Here is a 21,396-nt window from a genome sequence, read left to right as displayed (position 1 = left end):
CCCCACTCTCTGCTGGAAGGAAGCCAGACTCCTGGGAGAAACCTCAGATCAGGCATCTGGAGCAGGAAGTGGGAGGTGAGCCCAGAACACCCCATCCTGCCATAAAGCGGGAATGCTGTTTTGGGGACAGAGGGCAGCTCGAAGGAGTGCCATTGGGCACGTCAGGGGCGGTTTGAAAGTCAAAGTAATATCAAATTATACCGGGTAAGGTAGGAAACCAGGAGTCCACACGGATTGTTTTAAAAATCAGTGGAAAGTGTGATGATATCTGCATAGCTCAAATACCCCCTTACAAAATACCAATTTCAAAGGAGAGTTGCTTCATAGTGGGGAAACCAGGCGGACGCTACCTGAATCAGGTGATCGAAATGAACACCATCAGCAACGTGTCATGTGGAAAGCGACTTCATTTATATGCATGTGTGGACTGCAGACACCGCCCCAGAGCCCGCGCCAAGCATCATCCCCCTGGACTGGTTTCAACAATTTCTTTTCCTTTTTTTTAAAAAAAAGATTTTATTTATCTATTTTTAGAGAGACAGGAAGGGAAGGAGAGAGGGAGAGAAACATCGATGTGTGTTCGCTTCTTGTGCGCTGCCAGCTGGGGACCTGGCCCGCACCCCAGGCGTGTGCCCAGACTGGGAATTGGACTGGTGACCCCTCGATTTGAAAGCAGGCACTCAATCCACTGAGCCCCACCAGCCAGGGCAGAATATGCGTTTTCAATTGCACCGGCCACATTTCAAGTGCTCACCAGCTGCCGGTGGCTGCTGGCTGTCACACTGCACAGCCGGACGGAAGATATTTCCGTCCCTGCAGAAAGCTGTGCTGGAGGCGCTGGCTCAGACAGTCGGGCCTGGTGCTGTCACACGCTAGCCGAGCGTGAACTCACAGAGCGCACCCCAGGGCTCAGCACAGACCCTGACACACAGTAGGTGTTAATAATTATTTATTGACAGAAAAATGACTGAAGAACCCCCCCAGCTTAAACCCCCCCCCCACACACAGACCCGCGCACTGTGACTGCACTCGGGGTCTGCTCCCCAGAGGGCTGTCCCCGGGGGGCCCGCCCCGGCTGCCCTGCGCTGCCCAGGGTCTAGTAGAAGTCCTCCCGGTCGGAGTCTGTGTCTGCACCTTGCTGGTTGTGGATCTGACTCTGCTTCCTGTACAGACAGGCCACCTGGGGAGAGGGGCCGGAAGTGGTCAGAGCCAGGGGCTGCCCGCCCGCCTGCCATCCTGGGCCAGCGCCCACTTCTCCAGGAAGCTGGCCCCACCAGGCAAGCCTGTCCCCTCCCTGGGGCCTCACCTGGGCACTGGTGGTGGCTGCCTCTGGCTTCTTGTCTTCACGGACACGAATAAACCGAGGGAAGCGAAGGGAGATCCCCTTCTCACTGTCCACCTGGGGAGGCAGGGGGACGATGGGCACCTCCAGGGTCCCGCCCTCAGTCCTCACGAACAGCTCCCTGACAACACCCCCTCCCCGCTCCCGCACCTGTGATGCCCACAGTGGGGCCCACCGTGGGGCTCAGCAACGGGCTGCTGCGAGGATTACAGAAGGTAGTGAAGACCTCGGGCCCTAGCTGGCGCACGGGAAGTGTAAGAAACGCCAGCCGTGACAGTGGTTAGTAGTATTGGGGCCGAGAGGCACAGCAGCGGAGTCAGGGTGTGGACCCTGGAGCCAGAAGGGGGGGTGGGGGGGTGTCAAGTCCCAGCTCCCAACTCCCAGGGCCGTGAGGCCCAAGGCCAGGTGCCGAAGCTCCCTGGGACTCTGTTCCCCATCGTCCACCGGGGCTGTGCAGCGTTTCTGTGGGGACAGGCGCCTGTGCCCTGCTCCACGACGTGCGAGCCGGGGACCCTGACTTCGCCAATGAGAAGACACAGGAACGAAATTTGATCCAAAACACGAGTTCTGCCTCTAAATGGAAGTCCGCTTCTAACCAGAAAAGCGTCTGCTAGGTTTTGAGGGATGAGAAGAGAGCCCAGAGGAAGTCCCCTGGTAAACGTGACCCCGGTTCTCCTGAGGGAGGAGGCTGGAGCCGCCCTAGTGTGGGGCAGCGGGCGCCTGCCGCTGTAGCGGGGGAGGACTGAGCCGCTTGTGAGGGAAGGGATTTACAACTTGGTCGCCGGTTGTGCCATAAGCTTCCAGTTAGAAGAACTGTTTTCAAAAACTACTGCAGAGACGAGTGTGAGGCTATGATAGGAAACAGAGCCCCTTCATTGTTTCTTTCTACCCCTCAGGCATTTCTTTAAAAAAAAAAAACCATGAGATTTTTGACTCCATTATCTGACACCCAAATAAAACGCAAGCTCGAGTTTTCCCAATCATCACCCAGGAAGGGCAGACCACCACTCTCCCATCTGAATTCCCTTGGAGGGTCTACCCCAGCCCTGGCCACTCACCAGGCCCCGGGCTGCAGGGTAGATCGGGGAGAGGGAGAGGTCGGCGCACTTGACCTCCCACACCATGCGGAGCTCCAGCCAGTGGTCGGGGGCCACGGCACCATCTGCCTGGACGTAGGAGCGCGGGGTGGACAGCGCCAAGGCCTGTAGTGAGCGGCGGGAGATGGAAGAGAGGGTCTTGGGTCTCAGAGTCAAGGCTGAGGATTGGGGGTTGGGAAGTAAAACCATGGGGCGGGGAAGACAGACAGACACACAGACACTCAAAGTATGAAGTCAGGGATGGGGGTGGGGAGAAATGGGAGGAGGGAAGAAATGAAAGATGGAGACCCCAGGAACTGAGACAAGAAATTAAAGACTAACAGAGATACAGAGAGAGAAAGAGAGAGAGAGAGAGACAGAGAGAGAGAGAGAGAGAGAGAGAACCACAGAATGAACAGAAACAGAACCAGAGACACCAGCACACAGAAGGACAGTCACACCCGAACACCTGTGACCACAAACACTCCCACTTAGTAATAAGGGCTCAGCTAGCACCCTACGGACTGACTCAGGGAACCCTGCAACAGCGCCCTGCCCCACGACTGCCCCCCGGTCCCTGACTGGTGTCACTGGCTAGTGGCCAGCACAGCTGGGACTTGAACCAGGACCGGCTGGGCTCCAAAGCCAGCTCACTGTCCACTGCCCTGTCTGTACCCTGAGCCCCGAAACGAGTCAGTGAGGCTGGGAGCCCCACACGCACGGAGTGTGCGCTGCACCGCTCACCTGGAGGTTCCGGTGGTGCTCCTCCAGCTCCTCGTCACTGAAGCCGGTGCCAAGCTGCGGGAAGGGCAGGGAGGGTCAGAGGCTGGGCACTGCCTCCCTGCTCCCGCCCCTGAGGACCGGAATCTGTACACCAGTGGCCCCCACCCCGCTCCAGCCTCGGCAGCACCCACAGAAGCCACTGAGGAAGGGCCGGGGTGCTGAGCACCCAGCCTACCCCTTCACACACCCTGGATGTGGGGACCTACCATCTGGGCCACCGTGCCTGCTCCTCCTGCTCCGTCTCCCTGGCCCGGAAGTCTTGGTATTGGGGCCCCCGACATCCCGGCTGCCCCGTAACTGCTGTCATGTCCAACCTGAACACCACCAAGAGTTTTCTCTCGCCCACCAACGCAAAAGGCTAAAGAATATTCCCTGGTGCCGGCACAAGAGCAAGACGGACAACTTCTGTACCGGCAGCTGTAAAATTTCCCACCTTTTGTCCAGGCAGCGGCTCCCGCAGAAAACTATTCTAAGTAAATAACGTAAAATGGTGACAGACGGGTGGCCACAGACAATTGTGAAATGTAAAATCACTCCTACCACGGCCGTGAGTGAGCACACGCAACCTGCGGACCGGTTCACAAGAACAAGGCCGCAACAACGACCAGGCACCCGCAGGGGTGGTTCAGGAACGGGCCCGACTACACGGGACTCTCACGGAGCTCTCAGCGCCTCGTTCGTAAGGCTCCTGGATGGCGCGTGAAAACCCGCTCACATTCCTCATCACTGTGACTCAAACACATCTGACAGTGTGGAAAACACAGTACTTGTAGGGCCAAAAGCAGGAAACAGAATTACTTGTAGAGAAGGAACACAATTTTATAAAAATAAAGCATTCCTGTCCTGGCTGGTGTGGCTCAGTGGATTGAGTGCAGGCTGTGAACCAAAGGGTGCCGGTTCGATTCCCAGTCAGGGCACATGCCTGGGCTGTGGGCCAGGTCTCCAGTAGAGGGTGCGCAGGAGGCAACCACACCCTGATGTTTCTCTCCCTCTCTCTCCTTCCCTTCCACTCTCTCTAAAAATAAATAAATAAAATCTTAAAAAGATAAAAATTTTGAAAAAAGCATTCCCTTAAAAGTGATTAGGGGTTGCCTCTGGCAGTGGAATTGTGGGTGATATTCTGTTTCTGTGGCAAAAACCCCAAATCTGTTAGATCAACAATGTGTGTGGCTTTCAACAAAATGAAAAACCCCTACATTTCCCAGGCTCCCTTGCAGCAGGGCTGGGCCGCAGAGCAAGGTTCCGACCCATGCAACTTAAGCAGAAGTAGCAGAAGTTGCTCACTGGCTAAGGCTGACTCAGGCAGCCTGTTCTCCCTCTGCCTATGGGCCGAGCATGTGTGGCTGTGGTGGCTGGAGCTTCTGCAGCCACCTTGTGCAGAAGAGGCCTGAAGCTTATGACAAAAACCATTGTGGGGAAAGCCGCCTGGGTCCCTAATGACACTGAAGAGCTGCCTGCCCCCTTCTAGACTTCTCATTACACAAGAGAAAAAGAAATTCTTCTCTCACATAAGCCACTGTTATCTGAACTCAATTCCTAAGCGACACAGCTTCCTCCCATCTTTCTATACCAGCCCACTTTTCTATGTGAAGCAAGAGTTACTTTATAGGATCAGAAAAAGTGAAGAGGAACGAGAAAAAAGAATTATCCACTGCGGGGAGGCCCTCCCCAGGGGGAGCCGCATCGACCCCCGCCTGCGCCTTAGCCACGCCCCCAGCACCAACCTTGCAGATGGCCTGCAGCCCCTCGCTGTCTTCATCGTAGCAGGCCAGCAGGAAGCCCCTGTAGTGGCCGGCCCGCCTCCCCCGGCCCAGAAATGCAAACATTTCAGCACTGAATATACCCAGAGGACCCGTGTCTCCAGTGCAGGAAGGCAGACTATTTGCGTGCCCCCTGGCAGCAGGGAACACCCCAGTATGGCATCCACAAATATGGGGGATCGGCCGTACTTCTGAGTGAAAGAAGAGGCAGAGGGCAATGTCTACAGACATCGGGAGGAACCCCAATGGACAAAGCCAGGCCAGAAGCCGACTACCATCTCTTCAGCAGCCCATCATTGTTTCAAAGCCCAGCTTGACCTCCCTCCCCTCCCCCTTGTTACAGCGCCCCCTCCCCCACCAAGGAGTGACGCCTCTCCCTGCAGAGAGGGCGGGAGGCGTCTGCCACTTGTGTGCGTCTTGGGGGCAAGAGGTGGGTCAACCATGGGGGTGGGGCAGAATCCAGGAGTGCGCACAAATACCTTAGGTGTGTCTGCATACATGCGTTTTTGCTTTTCTTTTTGTTTTTGCATGTGCTAATTAAATGTGTCCCTTCTCAGAAATGAGACATTACTCTCTGGCAACAACTCATCATTAGCGGTCACCTGGAGCTTTTCTCATTCTAAACAACGGAGTTAGGGAGCAAAAGTCTCCCAAGGACCCAGAACCCGCTGGAAACAGGAAGTCAGACCTCCTCCGCCAGGCGCACAGCCCAAACAGCACGCGGAAAATCTTCAGTTGTTGCTAAAAGTCCCTCCTCTCACGCCTTTTAACCGTTCATTAGTCTGGCGTTGCCAAGCATGATTTAATTTTTCTCTTGCTCCCGGACATGAATTAACTCAATGAACGCAGTTCACTGATATGTCGAAAAATGTATATTTGTGCCTGTTCCCAGTGGACAGGAATTCTCCCAGAGCAATTTTTTCTTTTGACGATAAATCTGTTGGGGCAAAGATACTATCCAGGGCTGATCCCTCAACCCACCTTACCGACGCAGGCTCCCACATCCCTGAAAAAATTCCTCCACCAGCCTACACTCCATGGATGGGAAGCGAAGGCCACTCCCTCCTCCCGCACCCCACCGGGTCTGCAGGCAACCCATTGCTTTCGCCCGGATCAGCCCAGTGGACAAGAAAACGAGCGTGACGTCTGCTTTTCCTCGGTATTGCTACATGCCCCTGCCGCAAAAGCCACCCGTTTAAAGCAGGCAATTCAGAGTTTTTCAGTTCACCCGCAGAGTCTCCCATCCACCACCACCACCAGCAACCGGAGGACATTTCCATCACCCCAGGTAGAAACCCAACCCAACCACACCTGTCTCCAGTTACTCCCGACTACCCCTCCCCCCCCAGCCGCCCCCGCCACTAGGGAGTTGTCCCGGGATATTTTGCTAAATGAGGCCGACACTATACGCCCTTTTGTGGCCTGTTGGAAGGCTCCCCCGCGTTGCGGCATCGGTCAGCATTTCGTTCCTTTTCGTGGCTGAATAATATTCCGTTGCACGAATACACGAGGCTTGGTTTCTCCCTTCCCCAGTTGATAGTGGTTTGGGTTTGTCTTTGCTTTTCTGGCGATTGTGAACTGTCAACTTGTCCATCCACCCACACCTTTCCTGGCCGATTACAGGGCTGCACTCCCGAATCCACGAGGGCTTTCCCGCCCCTCCCCCCGCCCCAGCCTGGTTACAGGGTCATAGGCGTGTCAACCTGTTTGACGAGCACTGGCCATGGCTTGCGGCATTTGCCAGCATAGAGCGTGAGGTAGCGGGCCAAAATTAGGAGCGAAATCTCAATGAACATGTCTGTATGGTTTATTCAGTTTGAATTTGATCTCCCGAGAAATTTGTAGCTCGCCGACGGTGAGCCTTGTGAGCCAGGCTTTAGCCTGACAAAGGACCCCTAGGCCCCACCAGGGTCCTGCCACAAGATGAGGTCGCCTAGGGGTCTGGCCAGAACAGATTCATCTCCGCTGTCTTCCTGATAGTCGTTGGCGGAGGGACGCGGACAGATACCACCGAGTCCCTCGCAGAAACAACCCACCCTCCAAATATGACAGAGGGAGGTTTACTGGCGCCTCCCCACCCCCTCAGCCGCCAAGCCCAGGGTGGACCCCTCTCCTCATCTTTGCCCATCGAATCAGCACGACGTTACACTTAATCTCCTTTCGACAGCAGCGAGAGGGGGCCTCTCGTCACACGTTGCAGACCACGGAAATTGCTCGGTTTTCCCGCGTTGCCATCAGGGCCCGCCTCGGGTCTGGCGACCAGCGCGCTCCCGAGAAGCGGGAGAACCGTGGGAGGACCTAGGAAGGCCGCCCTGAGCTGGGAAGCCGCGGTTGGGCGCGGGAGGTGACCCCAGCCACCAGATCGCTCCGCCGCGTCTCTCTCTGTACTTGAGCCCTAGTGAGCCGCCACTCACACCGATGATAATAAAAGTCCCCAGGGGGTGAGCGCTGTGAGTTGAACTGTCTCCTGACCCGAGTCCCCAGCAGACCCTGGACAGGAGAGGAGCCCGGCCTGACGTTTCCACGCGGGTCTGCACCGCTCGCAAGGGCTGGACGCAGTGACCAGGGACACACAGAGCAGACCCGGTTCATTCGTTCGCGGCCGACATCGGCTCACTGTCCACCTGGCCCCCCCGCACCGCCACCGGGGAGGAAAACCAGCCCCTACGAATTCACGCCACGGTCAGGGCCAGTGTGTCTGAACCCTGCCCGTCTCCCGGGCCTGGGGACCACCGGACAACAGCGTGGAGAAATGCCCGTGGGCTCTGGGCACCTGGGAGGAGGCTGCTGGGTGGTGGGGCAGGTGGGACGCCCAGGACTGGCCAGGGAGAGGGTGGGCCCGCGGCGCTGGCTGGACCCGGGGAGGGACGTTTCCAGCAATGCCTACCCCCCACCAAGGAATGGTTAAGTCCCCGCGACTCCTCACCCCACGTGACCCCACCCTACCTTACTCCACCCCCTTCCCGAGCTACAGCCCCAGGCTATCTGGCCTCTCAGGTTCCATTCCCCAAGATAGGCCCCACACACAGTAGGTCCTCAATAAAAGGATTAGTCCAGGAATGCGTCTCCTGAGGGGGCGTGGCCAAGGGTGAAGGTGGTTTCCGAGGACCCTGAGGTCCCACTCGGGGGTATTTAAAGCCCAGACCTGGAAGACAGAGCATCAAACACGGCAGACTCAGCAGCATCCAGGATGCAAGAACCCAGGTCTTGGGAGGGTGAGTCTGGACCCACCGAGGCAGGAAGGGAGAAGAGGCGGAGGGCCGAGGCTGTGCCAGCGGGCTCTTGGGCGTGCAGAAGAGGACCCCTTGTCTGGGAGGGCCTAGTGAGTTTGGGGCTGGAAGGATATTTGGGAGCAGCGTGATGAGAATAGGGCCTGGCACCCGCAGCCTCCTGCAAGTGCGGGTGGCTCCCTGCAGCGAGTGTAGGGTGGTGAAGCAGGTGAGGCGGGAACCACCTGGCGCCAGGCTGCGTGAGCCTGGGTCCCCGCATGCTTGTGCGGGCTGCGGGCGCTGTTCTTGTGCCCATTTTGAAGATGTGGAGACTGAGGCGTAGACGGGTGAGGGGCCGGGTCAGGAAGGTGGAGGGTCTGGGCGGCTGGTCTGGATGCCAGGCTGCACCCACAGCGCGGCCCCGACCTTGGCCTCGGCCCCCACTCCCATCCTCACCTGCTGTCAAGGGCCTGGCCCAGGTGGGGTTACCTGGGGACTGTCTGTGAGGCTCTTTTGACACCATTTTCCTCTTCCTCCAGGCTTCTCGCTGCCCCTAAGGCCCCCAAAGCGGCAGCGACGGCAGCGCTCGGTGTACAGCGTGGTACAGCGGGATGAGCTGGAGAGGTTCTTCCAGAACAACCATTACCCGTCCTACGAAGAGCGCGAGACCCTGGCGGCCAGGCTGAACCTCCAGGAACAGCAAGTGCAGGTACCTCCCGACCCAATCCCAGGGCTTGGAGACCACAGGCCGCCTGCCCTCCCTCTGGGCCGCAGGTGGGGCGGACGAGGGGCCAGAGAGCCCAGTGCTGCCCGGGGTCACCCCGATAGCAAGGGATCACCCGTGTGGACCCAGGGCCCAGCCCCGAGCCCACCTCACCCTGTGTGGTGCAAACCGGCCAACGCAATTATCCCCAAAGCGATGCCCCGGAGTCTCCCCATGCCTGGGCCTCAGGGCCTCTCTGAACCCGGGGTGCTCTGGGGCAGACCGCGTCCTGGCCCCTGGGTGTCCCCGCCTGTGGCCACTGAACCCAGGAGCCAAAAGCTGGGTTGTGGGGGGAGGGAGATGTGTGAGGCCACGTGGCCCTCCTCACCTGGGCCGCCTCACCCCTGGGCAAAAGTGGGTGCTGCAAGCTCCTGTCCTCTTACACTTGCTCCCGTCCCCTCTCACCCCAGGTGTGGTTCAAGAACCGCCGGGCCAAACAGACTAGGCTGCAGGGAGGAACCAGAACCAGGCAGCCTGGCTCGAAAGCCCGTGCCTCGTCCCTGGGCCCAGGAGTCCCCAGGGCCGCACCTGCTGCAGTGGGACCTGGGTTGCTAGACGAGCTGGTACTGCCCTCGCCTCCTTGGTTCACTGAGGACCCAGTACAGCCCTCGGGTCCTGGTTTCGTCGAGGACCCGGTATTGTCCTTGGGTCCTGGGTTCGCCGAGGACCCGGTATTGCCCTCGGGTCCTGGGTTCACTGAGGACTTGGAGTCCCTTTGGGACCTATTGTTTCCCGAGGATCCCGAGTCCTCAGGCAGCTCTATGCTTCCTGGGGGCTCAGGTTTCCACAACCCCTTGGGAGGCATTGCAGCAGCGGAATCCAGTGCCTCCAGCCCCCTGCAGGCCTGGGGGGCTCCTGCCCAGGACGCCCAGAATCCGGTCCCCGGCGCAGCCGCTCCAGCTGCATCTCCAGCTCCAGTTCCAGCTCCAGCCGAGGTCCCAGTCAGTCTTGAGGACTCAAACGACGGGGATCTCTGGCCAGACATTGATCTCCTGGATCTGCTGTCCCTGTGAGACCCGTTAGAGGGACCCTCCTCCTCGCCTCCTCCATCTGGGAACCAAGGAATGGACTCTGTGGATGGGAAGGACTCCTACCCCAGGATGTCCCTGGGTCTAACGGGGCATCTGTCCCAGCGAAGTCCTCCAGACCCCGTGGGACCAGAGGCGACCAGGGTGTCTGTTCCAGCACCGTGGGCCCAGGCGGGTGCGGGAAGCAGGGCTGGCGGGGCTTGGTGGTGGGTTACTCTGGTGCAGCGTGAATCCACTTGTATTTCTCTAACTTTGGGAGTTAGAGGTCCGCTGCTGAGATTTACAGTCTAAGTATCACACTCAGCTCTTGCTGGTGTGGCTCAGTGGATTGAGAGCCTGCCTGGGAACTGATGGGTGGCCCGTTTGATTCGCAGTCAGGGCCCATGCCTGGGTCGAGGGCCACGTGGGGGCGTACAGGAGGCAGCCCACCCGTGTTTCTCTTGTACAAGGATGTATCCCTCTGGCTCCTTCTCCCTCCCTCACCCTGTGTGTAAAACCAAGTAAATGAAATAATTAAAAAAAAATTAAAATCCAATCTAAGTCTATCGTTTCTTTCTTCATTAGAATTTTACAAAGGTTCCCTACAAAGTGTTTTGATTTTAATCGTCATGGGCTTAGGCACAGATTTATGTGGGTTCAGTTCTAGCGCTGGATTATTGCCTGACTTTTTGGAAGGTATTTTCAAATACGCCCTATTTATAGGACTCAGTTGACCGACTTTGTTATCAGTTGATACTATTATTTTGAGGCAGGGACCTGACTCCAATTGTTCAAGTGCTAATGGCTTACCTGGACATTGCGGGGGGATTTATGATTTGAAAATTAATAAAGTGCATGGTTACCTTGTAAACACTGTTTCCTGCAGGGACTGCGAGTTTGCCTCCTCCTCGGGTACCCCCAGTCCAGCAGGGTGGGAGCGCCCCTGACCCCTTCTCTCTGCTCCTTTGTCTCCACCTCCCGCTTCCTCTGCCGGCCTCTTGTGGCCGTGCTGGCCCCTGCGTCTCCCCCAGCCGGTTCCCTGACCGGATCCTGGTCCCACACAGCAAACGCTCCAACCCTCTCAGGCCAGGCCAGCCTCGTCGGACCACAGAGACAATTAGATCAGATTTGGCGGCCGGTCTCGGGCGCACTGCCGGCGGGGAGTGCTGGGGGTGCGGGAGGGACAGGCGGACTGGCGGGATGCAATGAAAGCCCCTCCCGCTTCCCGGAGAGACCCAGGTAGGGTTGCGCGCGAGCGCGCGAACGGACGCACGCGCAAGGACGCACCCCCACACCCCCACACCACTGGAACCAAAACTCCATTTAGACCCTAACATCGTAGGAACTGCAGGAAGAAATCCAAGAATTTCCCACCTATCCCTGCAGAGGGAGCTCAGGTGGGGGAGACCTTGGGGAAGTTCTTGAGGGCAGGAGGTAGGAGATGAGTTTCGGATTCGCACCCTAGGCAGAGGCGGGGGTGGGGGTGGGGGTGGGGGTGGGGGGAGGGAGGGCAGAGCCCACGTCGCGCTGCAGATACGCAAGGACCTGGCGTGAATGGAAACCGGATTCATTTTCTAAAGAATGGAGACAGAGTTTGCACAAGTCCGGACTGACCGAGTAGAAAGTGAGTGGATTAAGTGACACAGGGTACGTCCCTTGCTCATCTTCTCAGTTCCTTTCCACCTCCTTCCCCAACCCTCCTCCCCACCACACACCCTTTTTCTGCACGCGGGATAATACCAACTCCTAGGAAGCTCCACCCTAGGTCTCCTTACAAGCCCAGGCTGTGCCCCGACCATCCCCAATAGCAATGCCTGGGCTTCTCCCTCAGTTCAGGTCTTAAGTTCCCCATAGCTGTGTCTTCCAGGGTAGTGCCAGAGCAAGAATTTCTCTTTGCCTAGCTGTAGCAAAATTAATTAATTAATTTAAAAAAATTGCGCCCTCAGTCACATGGCTATGGGCTCCCTGTTGAAGTTGCTGACGCCTACCGGGGACCCTGCGCACCACACAGGTCCGTCTGTGATGGTACCCACGGCAGTCCTTGCAGACCTATTGGTGGTCTCCATGGCATCCGTGGTAAAGATGTGAATCTGTGCGTTTTGCTGTGGAGAAAGTGAAGCTTTTAGACTCAGGGCGTATAGGAAGAGAGTTCATTGTACCTTGAACGCACGGGTGAAGTTCAAGCTTAAGGCCGTTCTGGGTGAGTGGGGTGGAGAGGGCAGTGGTGCGGGTAGAAGGGTCCTTGCCTGGTCAGACGATCAGAGAGGGGAGGAGGAAGCCAAAGGGAAATCCGGAGAGCCCAGGAATGAGGGGGCAGAAGGGGCCAGAAGGGTCTCTGAATTCAGCAGGTCCGAGTCAGCAGAAATAGCTAGGGAACAGCGTGGTATGGACTGGGACCCGGAGATAGGGGGTGTCCCACTCTCCAGGTGGAATGAATCTGGACCAGACTGTAAGAAGGCAGCCAGATCCGAGGGACTGCAGGGCCAGGCAGGCAGATGATCAGCTTCTAGCTTGTGTTTCTCGGATGCAAAGATGGCAACTGGAGAAAATTGAAGAGGCAAGCCGATTTCCAGCAGTGACAAGTGGAGTCTTTGAGTGGCGCCGAGGATAGAGAGCTATTTGAAGTAGACAGAATCACTGTTTGAAATCCAGGGGTGCTGGCTCTCATCCTGGCGAGGGGGAAGGTAGGCATTGGACACCTCACCTGGAATCTGCTCTCTGTTGCCCCTTCCACGCAGACGTATTACCTGGCACCTCCAACTGCAGTCTGCCAGGCCCTTCCCTAGAGGACGCGCACCCCACAGGGGGACCTTCACGTTTAGCCATTTGCTTCGTCTCAGATGCCGTGGGCCTCAACTTTGTCTCCTGCCGTTTTAACATTTTTATGCAGCCGGGTCTCTGGGAGTGAGAATGAAGGGATTCATTCCTACATGCAAACCTCAGTCACTGCTCTGCTGAGGAGCAGATGGACTCAGTAGACACAGAGCTGTCAGCATGAAGACCACACCAAGAGTGGAGTTTGTGAATAGAAAATTCAAAATTGCTGTATCTGGTTATCCTTGTGCAGAATTCACACACACACACACACACACACACACACACCCCACAAAAAAATTTAAAAAAAGGGAGAGAGAGGCACACACACAAATTAAATGCCAAAAAAGAAAGATTTTAAAAAATGGGTCCCAGCTGGTGTGGCTCAGTGGGTTGACTCCCGGCCTGCAAACCAAAGTGTTGCTCCTTCGATTCCTAATCAGGGCACATGCCTGGGTTGTGGGCCTGGTCCCCAGTAGGGGATTTTGGAGAAGCAACCACGCATTGGTTTCTTTCCCTCTCTTTCTCCCTCACGTCCCCTCTCTCTAAAAATAAATAAATAAAATGTTTAAAAATGGCCATCGTTGTTTTTGTAGTAAATGAGTACACTATGTGCCCATAATTTTGCTTGTAAAAAGAAATTTAAACCGTTGTTTGACTCTGTACTGGAAATTCTGCTAAATAAAATGCCTAATAGAAAATAACCCTGAAGTAGTGGAATTTCAAAATTGTTGTTGCCGTGAACACATTGCGAGAGATACAGCTGGGTCAGATGAAGATGTGGTTCATTCAGGGGAACCCACAGGGCCGGGAGATACCGGGTGTCCCCATACCTGTGGTAATGCTTCTGGACCACTAGGGGGCATCGCCACACCACTGCTCCGGAGCCGGGGACCTTGGGTGGGATGGGAGAGACGCTCCACATTCAAGTGGGAGAAAAGACACGCAGATAAGATTCTATTTGTTTCTGTGAGTCTAATGTGAAGCTAAAACGAAAAGAGCCAGAGGATGCTAATTTGGCAAGGATTGGGAACCCTGTCACCCGGGAATTTGAATTGGAACCACCAGTTGCACGCACGCCTTTGGAATCCACAGTCCCAGCCCTGGGCGTCTGCCCAATGGGGGTGTCCGCCGAGGGACACACGGAGACACACATTCCGAGGCGCGTGAGGGATTATAGTCCAAATTGGAAACTTCCCAATCGCCCATCAACCATCTAACGAATGAAGTAAATTTTGCTCCAGTCGCTCCGTAACATACTGTTTGTGAGCACAAGCACTTAACGTGAGATCCGCCACCTTAACGAATCGTAGATGGACAATACGGTATCGTTACCTGTGGGTACAACTCTATAGCCGGTCTCTGGACCTTACGCACCTGGTGTAACCGGAACTTGGTACCCGCAGCCCTGGGCAGCCCCCACTGTCCCCTCTGTCCAGCAGCTGGCCTATTTTAGATTCCTCACCCAGGGGAAGCTGTGCACTACGTGTCCTTCTCTCTGGCTCCTGGCACTTAGCCTACCGTCCACCAGTTTCATCCATGTTGCCGCAAATGGCACAATTTCCTCCTTTGAGGCTCCTTAATCCTCCATTTGTGTGTACATTGCATGGCCTTTATCCACCCGTCTCTCGAACATTTTCCGGGACAGCCCACGTTTTGGCCAAAGCCGTGTTTTAAACAGGGAAAAGCTGGTGGGGAAGGAGCCCAGATTCACCCACGGGAGCATGGGTCACTGAAACGCGTCTCCATAGTAAATACTGAACTAGTTACGTAGTCAACATGGTGCAAAGCACGTATAAAATACGGGGTAAAAATGCCGGTTGGTGACAGCACCATACGGTACGCCATTTATGTAAGTTTCCAAGGCTTCCACTGATACTATATATCGGTTCCGGTCCAATCACGTGAGGCTGGAACTTACAGACCGCAAGGTCACAGGAATGAACAACTGGGGAGATACAGGCGATGGAGAGAAAAGGAGCCTTAGCTGCTTTTGTAATTTTATTTCTCATTTTTATAAAATAATTTTGGGAATAGCTTTGGTAATATTTATATTATTTTGTATCCTTCTAAATGTATTACATGTTTTTTAAGAGCTTGGATGTCACACAGTGAACTAGAGGTGGCCTGTTAATTTTTAACAATCAAGTTGTCAAAGTCCAGAGATTTCATCATTGAAGCCTCCGGGATGAAATAATTGGTTTCCCGCAGATTTGGCCAGCCTTTCACAGCAGGAGAACAAATATTTATTTTTATGAGACGTAGAAGTCCTTCAACATTATTCCCATGGGAACAGCTCTCGAGGAAGACCTGCCGTCTTCTCCTGGAATCTTTTCTCAAAGACTTCAGCTTGGGTCACCGTGAAGTGACTTTTCCAGTCCCCAGCAGTGCCTGAAAAATGTAAAACAAGACTCAGATCAGAATAGGGGCAGGTCTCAAGTCCCCAACGCATCTGCTCGGTAGCTAATGTCGCAGAATGAGCAGTGGGCCACTGGTGGGCCTCTTCCTGCCTGCAGCCACACCTGTGCGGTGCATTCCCACTTCCCTCCATCTGGAAACGATCTCCTCCATTCTCCTCTCTCCCAGCCTACCCTGCACACGCACCACTCACCGACAGTAATGCAGCTCTCATTCAGACGCATCTAGAATCTGGCCATTTCTCACCACCTCTCTTTCCACCACCACCATGGCCCACGCCAGCACCATTTCTCACCTGGACTAGGAGGGTGTTAGACTTGTAATGAGTCTCTCCGTTTAGGATCTTTCTCCTTTCTAAGTCGTTCTCAGCATGGTGGCCATCTGATTCCTCCAGAGCAACAAGTCACTTCCTGCTCAGGTTCTCCGAGGACTTCTGGGGTCAGTCGGAGAAAGTGCCACGGCTTCCAGGTGGCTTAAGGTGACTCGGTCCCTCTCATTTCTCTGACTCCGCCTCTTATGACAGTCCACTTGCTCACGCCACTCCCTCACGCTGAGTCTTCTGATTTGGCCCCCAACCTGCTAGGCACCGCTCCCTTCTCAGACGGTTTGCAGTTCCCATCCTTCTTCCTGGGATGCGGCTCGTCCGGGAATAGTCCTGTGGTGCCCGTTGGCTTCTTCCAAGTCTTCGCTCCATTGCGGTTTCCTCAGTGGGTGGCGCGTATCTCCACTGTGTGTTTTAGGAAGTCATACACTTTGCTTTCTGAATCGCCAAAGGCTTACTGTTCCGAGGCACGGACGCATGGCGTGTACTCCAATGTTTGTTGGCAGGGTGACGGCAGAATCGGGGATGTTCTATTATTACCCCGTTGCACACACAGGTGAGGAGACGGAGGCCGTGAGAGGCTGCACAGGTAGAAAGCGATAGAGATGTGGATTTGAAGCAAAAGATTTTGACACCAGAAGCCGTACTCTTAATTTATGATCATATTATTATTTTGCAGGTCCTATAAATGAATACTTGGGCATTATATTAATATGGTAACTAATTTAACACGTTAGTTAAATTAACATACAACAGAATAATATATACTTATATATAAATTAGGAATATAAATTATACACTTATGTTCATAGAAATAATTGAGCAGAATGTCTAGTAAATAATTGCTGTCCTATACACATGTGCTGTCACTCTCGGGCTCATCAACATCATTACTGGAACAATTCTTATTAGAATCGATTTCCTATGCTCACGTGTCCTCCATAACACGCCCGACTTGTCGTAAGCCACAAGCAGCTCTTGAGGTACCAGAATCTCGGAAAATTCAGTATGGCTGCCCCGGAGGAAACATCAGCCGAGAGAACGATTCTGGGCAGGCGAACCTGAGAAATCCAACAAGTTGTCTGCTTCCAAAATGCGATGGTATGAAAGGCACAGGGTAGACAGTCCCACTGCAAAAGGGGGAAATCAGAAAGAAGAAAGGCATCGTGGGTCCCAAGCCAATCCAATCTAGCAGGTCATCGTCCATTAAATTAAAATTTTTTTAAATTAAAGTTTAGTTAGCATGTAATATTATGTTTCAGGTGTGAGACATTTATATATCTTATGGAGTGATCATGGTAAGTCCCGTAACCCTCTAGATTTCTCTTAAAGGTGTGGTTGTTTATTTTTGGAGGGAGGGGAAGGGAGGGGGGAGGAGAGGGAAAGAAACGTTGATGGACTGGATATACCGCAGTTGCCTCTCACACGCCCCCAGCTGGGGCCTGACCTGGCCTGCAACCCAGGCGTGTGCCCTGACTGGGAATCGAACCGACGACCTTTCAGTTTGCAGGCCGCACTCAATCCACCGAGCCACACCAGCTGGGGCTCCCTCTAGATTTTAAGGATCGGGAATTCGCCTTTTTGTCCCGCTGCTCTGACCTTCTGGCCCACTGGGGTGGTGGCCCGCATCCCATCTGCCCTGAGGGGCAGCCCCCACCATTTGTGGTCTCTTGAATCATTTACATTCTTCCTTCCATGGGTCATCCTGGACGGTCTTGAATTTCAGGGCTCTGGGAATTTCAGGCTCCTCCTATCCGGTGCAGGGGACACTCTTCATTCACCTTTAGCCCAGAGGTATGGATGTGAGTAATCGCTCACCACAGTGTCTGACAGCAACACCGGCTCTCAGCTGCGTGCAAGGTCTCTCCTCTCTCCTTTGTCCAGCTGAGTCATTGTTTACACACGTCCCTGTGCAGGCTGGGACTTTGTGCTAACTCAGCAACGCGGCAGCACCAACACGACCATCCCCACTCCTGTCCTCGCCTCCCTGGTCAATCCCAGCTGGCAAGTCGGCAGGTGTGGCAAGTTCACCTGGACACTGTGTACAGCGGACACCCCCACGCCAGAATCACAGGAGAAAGAATCTGAATGGCCTGCAAAGCCAGGTGACCATTCCAGGTCTAATCAACCCCCTCCAAGTGTCTGCAGGTCACACCAGTCCTTGGAGAAGAGACCCCCAGATAAGAGTATATGAAGAGCCCTGGCTGGCGTAGCTCAGTGGATTGAGCACCGGCCTGAGAAGGAAAGAATTTCTGGTTCGATCCCCAGTCAGGGCAAATGGGTTGCAGGCCGGGTCTCCAGGGAGCTCACGAGAGAGGCAACCACACATTGATGTTTCTCTCCCTCCCCTTCCTCTCTGTCTAAAAATAAATGAATAATACAATCTTTAAAACAATCATGTGAATTCTCTGGGGGGATGAGCAGTTAAAGTTGACAAGTTCAAACACTCCCTGGTCCCGACTGTTAGTGCCCTACTCTGAGCACAAGAATGCCCTGTGCGTACTCCGCTGCCTTCTGAAGGAGGGCCGTTTTCATTGGCCCTTTCGAGTAAGTGATCCCTTCTTCCCATCTAAAAGCCAATTGGGTGGGAGAAAGTAACTGGATATCTTGTTTTCCCTTCATGACCAGGAAGGGGCTATTCTTGAGGACTAAGTTAACTTCTTCTGGTTCTAATGTCTTGCCCAGGTATCGGCAGATGTTCTGTAGAGTGCTTCTTGTGTCCTGGAAGAAGAAAATACCAAAGAGAGGGTAGGGAAGGGAAAGGACGAAGGAAAGGAGACGGGAAGGAGAAATGGCAGGAGGAGGAGCAGAAGGAGGGAGAGGAGGAGAGGAAGAGCACAGAAGTGTGCAGTTGGACGTGACCAGGAGGGGGGAGAAAGGGAAGAAGGGAAACAGAAAGAGAACAACTATGTAAAAGGCCGAGTCCACATGAATTTCCCAGTGTAACTGAATTCGGGACACCTTGCCAGTAAAATACAGATCGGCGTAGGTTTTCTTACGAGACTTTTAGAACGTCGTCTGGACAAGTACGAGGTGGGTTAAGCGAGGGGAGGTTTAGGGAGGACTTGACAAAGACGTAAAGGGTTGATTTCAAATGCTGAATGTCCCATCAAGGAACATGGTTCGTCATAAGGAACATTGGAATACCAATGGAGGTTTATGAGATCTTTTTTAAAAGTATATTTTATTGATAATGTCATTAAAGTTGTCCTGACTTGTCCTCCTTGCCTCCCTCTACCCAGTGCCTCCCACTCCCTCAGGCAATCCCCCACCATTGTTCACGTCCGTGGGTCGTGCATCGAAGTTCTTTGGCTTCTCCATTTCCTACACTGCACTTTACACTCCCACTGGCTCTTCTGTAACTGCCTATCTGTTCTTAATCTCCTCACCTCTTCCCCCATTCTGCCCCTCTCACCTCACAGCTGGCAACCTTCCAGTAACTAACTTCTTTTCTCTTGCTGCTTTTAAGAGTTCCTCTTTCTCTTTAACCTTTGGTTTTGTAACTATGATGTGTCTTGGAGTGGGCCTCTTTGCATCCATCATAATTGGCACTCTCTGTGCTTCCTGGACTTGTATGTCTATTCCCTTCACCAACTTAGGGAAGCTTTCTTTCACTGTTTTTTCAGAGAGATTTCTATTTTCTTGCTCTTTCTCTTGTCTTTCTGGCACCCCTATGAGGCAAATGTTGGACCTCTTAAAGGTGTTCCAGGGGATGCTTACAGTGTCTTCAGGTTTTTTGGATTCTTTTTTTCTTCTTGTTGTTCTGATTGGTTGATTTTTGCTTCCTTATATTCCAAATCATTGATTTGATACTTGGCTTCATGCACTCTACTGTTGTTTCCCTGTATATGGTCCTTTAGTTCAATTAGTGTATCCTTTGGTTCTGACTAGGTCTTTTTTATGCTGCTGGGGTCCTCACTGAGTTCCTGGAGAATCTTTATAAACAGCATTTCAAACTCTGCATCTGATAGATTGCTTATCTCCGTTGCCCTTAGCTCTTTTCCTGGAGGTTTGCATCTTGGGGGCAAGAGGTGGGTCAACCATGGGGGTGGGGCAGAATCCAGGAGTGCGCACAAATACCTTAGGTGTGTCTGCGTACATGCGTTTTTGTTTTTGTTTTTGTTTTTGCATGTGCTAATTAAATGTATCCCTTCTCAGAAATGAGACATTACTCGCTGGCAACAACTCATCATTAGCGGTCACCTGGAGCTTTTCTCATTCTAAACAACGGAGTTAGGGAGCAAAAGTCTCCCAAGGACCCAGAACCCGCTGGAAACAGGAAGTCAGACCTCCTCCGCCAGGCGCACAGCCCAAACAGCACGCGGAAAATCTTCAGTTGTTGCTAAAAGTCCCTCTTCTCACGCCTTTTAACCGTTCATTAGTCTGGCGTTGCCAAGCATTATTTAATTGTTCTCTTGCTCCCAGACATGAATTAACTCAATGAACGCAGTTCACTGATATGTCGAAAAATGTATATTTGTGCCTGTTCCCAGTGGACAGGAATTCTCCCAGAGCAATTTTTTCTTTTGATGATAAATCTGTCGGGACAAAGATACTATCCACAGCTGATCCTTCATCCCCCCTTAACTGACTCAGGCTCCCACATCCCTGAAGAAATTCCTCCACCAGCCTACACTCCATGGATGGGAAGCGAAGGCCACTCCCTCCTCCCGCACCCCGCCGGGTCGGCACGCAACCCATTGCTCTCACCCCGATCAGCCCAGTGGACAGGAAAAGGAGCGTGACGTCCGCTTTTCCTCGGTATTGCTACATACCCCTGCCGCAAAAGCCACCCGTTTAAAGCACGCAATTCAGAGTTTTTCAGTTCACCCGCAGAGTCTCCCATCCACCACCACCAGCAACGATAAGACGTTTCAGTCACCCCAGGTAGAAACCCAACCCAACCACACCTGTCACCAGTTACTCTCCACTTCCCCTCCTCCCAGCCTCCGGCAACCATTCCCACCCCCGCCTCTAGGGAGTTGTCCCAGGATTTTGTGCGAACAGAGCCGGACACTATACGCCCTTTTGTGATCTGTTGGAAGGCTCGCCCGCCTTGCGGAATCGGTCAGCATTTCGTTCCTTTTCATGGCTGACTAATATTCCATTGCACGAATACACGAGGCTTGGTTTCTCCCTTCCCCAGTTGATAGTGGTTTGGGTTTGTCTTTGCTTTTCTGGCGATTGTGAACTGTCAACTTGTCCATCCACCCACACCTTTCCCTGCCCATTACAGGGCTGCACTCCCGAATCCCCGAGGGCTTTCCCGCGCCTCCCCCCTCCAGCCTGGTTACAGGGTCATAGGCGTGTCAACCTGTTTGACGAGAACTGGCCATGGCTTGCGGCATTTGCCAGCATAGAGCGTGAGGTAGCAGGCCAAAATTAGGAGCGAAATCTCAATGAACATGTCTGTATGTTTTATTCAGTTTGAATTTGATCTCCCGGGAGATCTGTAGCTCGCCGACGGTGAGCCTTGTGAGCCAGGCTTAGCCTGACAAAGGACCCCTAGGCCCCACCAGGGTCCTGCCACAAGATGAGGTCGCCTAGGGGTCTGGCCAGAGCAGATTCATCTCCGCTGTCTTCCTGATAGTCGTTGGCGGAGGGACGCGGACAGATACCACCAGATCCCTCGCAGAAACAACCCACCCTCCAAATATGACAGAGGGAGGTTTACTGGCGCCTCCCCACCCCCTCAGCCGCCAAGCCCAGGGTGGACCCCTCTCCTCATCTTTGCCCATCGAATCAGCACGACGTTACACTTAATCTCCTTTCGACAGCAGCGAGAGGGGGCCTCTCGTCACACGTTGCAGACCACGGAAATTGCTCGGTTTTCCCGCGTTGCCATCAGGGCCCGCCTCGGGTCTGGCGAACAGCGCGCTCCCGAGAAGCGGGAGAACCGTGG

General features: G+C 54.0%; 1 protein-coding gene and 1 long non-coding RNA gene across 2 annotated transcripts; one reads left to right on the top strand and one right to left on the bottom strand.

Annotated features, from left to right (window-relative positions):
* Nucleotides 1-2,463: 2,463 nt before the first annotated feature.
* LOC139440394 (uncharacterized) lies at nt 2,464-5,012 on the bottom strand. Its single transcript, XR_011650618.1, has 3 exons — nt 4,926-5,012; nt 3,163-3,216; nt 2,464-2,544 (listed from the first exon to the last, which is right to left on the bottom strand). It is a non-coding gene; the product is annotated as an uncharacterized lncRNA (long non-coding RNA).
* A 3,309-nt stretch (nt 5,013-8,321) lies between these two features.
* On the top strand, nt 8,322-9,946 carry LOC139440466 (tetrapeptide repeat homeobox protein 2-like). The gene is made up of 3 exons (XM_071220092.1): nt 8,322-8,430; nt 8,710-8,879; nt 9,344-9,946. The coding sequence occupies exons 1-3, from the start codon at nt 8,322-8,324 to the stop codon at nt 9,944-9,946; spliced, it is 882 nt and encodes a 293-aa protein (XP_071076193.1).
* The last annotated feature ends 11,450 nt before the right edge of the window (nt 9,947-21,396 follow it).

The sequence above is a fragment of the Desmodus rotundus genome, chromosome 12 (assembly GCF_022682495.2).
Source record: "Desmodus rotundus isolate HL8 chromosome 12, HLdesRot8A.1, whole genome shotgun sequence".
In the NCBI taxonomy this organism is placed as follows: Eukaryota; Metazoa; Chordata; class Mammalia; order Chiroptera; family Phyllostomidae; genus Desmodus; species Desmodus rotundus.
This window is presented reverse-complemented; position numbering and strand designations above follow the sequence as displayed.

Excerpts from the sequence above, each read along its gene's own strand:
- LOC139440466 (XM_071220092.1), top strand. The coding sequence starts at position 8,322 with ATGAGAATAGGGCCTGGCACCCGCAGCCTCCTGCAAGTGCGGGTGGCT. Across the intron at positions 8,431-8,709 it reads ACCACCTGGCGCCAGGCTGC|GCTTCTCGCTGCCCCTAAGG; the intron begins GTGAGCCTGGGT and ends CTCTTCCTCCAG. Across the intron at positions 8,880-9,343 it reads TCCAGGAACAGCAAGTGCAG|GTGTGGTTCAAGAACCGCCG; the intron begins GTACCTCCCGAC and ends CTCTCACCCCAG.